This window comes from Vombatus ursinus, unplaced genomic scaffold (genome assembly GCF_900497805.2).
Source record: "Vombatus ursinus unplaced genomic scaffold, bare-nosed wombat genome assembly UNPS02004996.1, whole genome shotgun sequence".
Lineage (NCBI taxonomy): Eukaryota > Metazoa > Chordata > Mammalia > Diprotodontia > Vombatidae > Vombatus > Vombatus ursinus.
Window position 1 is genome coordinate 73,117 of NW_020944774.1, and position 2,474 is coordinate 75,590.

General features: G+C 34.9%; 1 protein-coding gene across 1 annotated transcript; it reads right to left on the reverse strand.

Moving 5' to 3' along the window:
- Positions 1 to 697: 697 nt before the first annotated feature.
- LOC114028793 (olfactory receptor 8K3-like) lies at positions 698 to 1,645 on the reverse strand. Its single transcript, XM_027843077.1, has one exon. It carries the CDS (start codon positions 1,643 to 1,645, stop codon positions 698 to 700), a length of 948 nt encoding a protein of 315 aa, XP_027698878.1.
- Positions 1,646 to 2,474: the final 829 nt, after the last annotated feature.

The window sequence follows — 2,474 nt, forward strand, 5'->3', positions numbered from 1 at the left end:
ATTTGAACAAATATTATAAAGAATCAAATTGTTCTACTTCACTGAGAAGACTAGGGGCAACGTATGGAAGTCATGGGGAAATTTAGGTTGTGATAAGAATAAACTTCTTAAGAATAAAAGATACTCAAAAAGAGATTGGCTGTTCTGTTGGATAATGTGTCTGTCATGTACATAGTGTTTTGCTTCATAAAATATTAGTTTAATAACATGTATTATAATTATACACAATTATAATATAACATATGTGATAATAACAATAAAATATAAGGCAAGAGTTATTTTTTTTATTTATCAGTGTAGACTCAATGCCTAGAATACTACCTGGCACCAGTATTTTATATATGCTTATTAACTGATTTTCCCAAGTAAGGAAACTTAAAATAAAGTTAAGCTGTTTACTAATGTAAACTGTTATTATTTGTATAGTGAAATAGATTTCCTTGTGGAGATATTTTGTATTAATTCGCTAATAGGTTCCTTTAACTAAATTGTCCATTACAATAGGATTTATTGGAGGTTGACCACTAAGAACATTAATAACTAATCAGAAATGGTTATGTGTATATTAAGAGAAATGTTTTCTTTTTATTTAAGATAAAAGAAGAATCAGGGAGAAGTTGAAAAAATCTAGCACATATCTACTTGCTTTGAATAATTCAGTGGAATCACACACTACAATGGGCCTTAAAGAGAAGACTTACATGATTTTTTTAAAAAGTCTCCTCAAGGCACCTTTCACTTCTTTGTTCCTCAAGCTGTAGATCAAAGGGTTGAGCATGGGGATGACCAGAGTGTAAAACACAGAGGCTATTTTGTCTGCATCAAAGGAATGACTATTTGGGGGCTGCAGATAGATGAAGAGAAGTGTTCCATAGAATATAACCACCCCAGTGAGGTGAGAACCAAAGGTGGAGAAGGCTTTGTGCCTGCCCTCAGAAGAGTTCATCCTGAGGATGGCCACAAGAATGAACATGTAGGAGATAAGGATAATCAGAAGGGAAGAACCAAAATTAAATGTAGCAAAGATCATAATGATCAATTCAACCTCACTTGTGTCTGAGCATGTAATGGACAATAGGGGAGGACAATCACAGTAAAAATGTCTTATTACATTTGATTTGCAGAAAGATAATTTGAAAAGCTTTATTGTGACTACTAGGGACCCCATGATGCAATAGAGGTATGAGACAGACACCAAGAGCCAACATACCATGTCTGACACGATGACCGTATAATAGAGAGGCTTACAGATAGCAACATAGCGGTCATAGGCCATGGCTGACAGGATAAAAAGTTCACTGGCAATGAATAGCACATAGAACATTAGCTGTATTGCACACCCATGATAAAAAATAATGTTTTTCTTTTCTATAAAACCAACTAGCATTTTTGGCCCAATAGCTGTGGAATAGCCAAGATCAACAAATGCCAGATGCCTGAGGAAAAAGTACATGGGGGTTTTGAGGTGGGAATCAACACTGGTTAGGATGATCAGCCCCATGTTCCCAACAACTATGGCCATGTAATTAAGGAAAAATACAACAAAGAGGGGGCCTTGCAGCTCAGGACGATTTGTAATGCCCATGAGAATAAATTCAGTCACCTGGCTTCCTGTGGTTTCATTCACGCTGGTTGTTTCATCCATCCAAGGCAAATATTCTGAGAAGAAAAGAAATAAAAGTTTGAGTAATGTTTGCATAGATAACTAGGCAGTTGATGGCTAGATATGTACTAGATAGAGATGAGCAGGAATTTTCCGACTCAATTACAATGTAATTTTATCCATTTTGATGCCATGTGGTGTATTCATTCACACTGAAATAATATCACATTATATCACTTGATATAATGTCACATCATGTCATATCATTTCATATCATATCACTATCTTGTCACAAAGAGCATAGTGAAGTAAGTTTTACTTTACAAATTACTAAAGTATAAAACTACTTTTCTCCAAGTGATGGGGAAGGAGTATATTTTAGATATGTTTTAGTGTACTTTAACTAATCAATGGGTCAAAAGATCATAATGGGATACTCATATAGGACATAGTTTATAAGATCACCTTATGGAGGAATTTTGATGAAGTAGGTATTAAATTTGATTTGAACCTACATCAAGAGGGGATAAATACACATCCAACATGATTCCAAAAGTCCTGTTCTAGTCATGAAGTCTCCTGGTTTTTTGGTCATTGTCCATGATGATAAGTTTCAAAGTGATGATGCAAAGAGATGGAACTTTCTTTATAGTAGTGGCCTAAACCATTGAAGGTAAAGGTCCAGGTCAATCACAGCCTCTGCTTCATGCCGTCCTTAATTGTACGATATCCAGGTAGACTCCATATATCTACTCACTCTCTATAGTTCCCCTTCTCTTTGCCTTATCAGAGAGAAGATATTTTTCTACCTGGATTATGAAGATGAACTAGGCTAACAATTTTGGTGTTTTTAATGTATATTATTCTAAGA

Excerpts from the sequence above, each read along its gene's own strand:
- LOC114028793 (XM_027843077.1), bottom strand. The coding sequence starts at position 1,645 with ATGGATGAAACAACCAGCGTGAATGAAACCACAGGAAGCCAGGTGACT.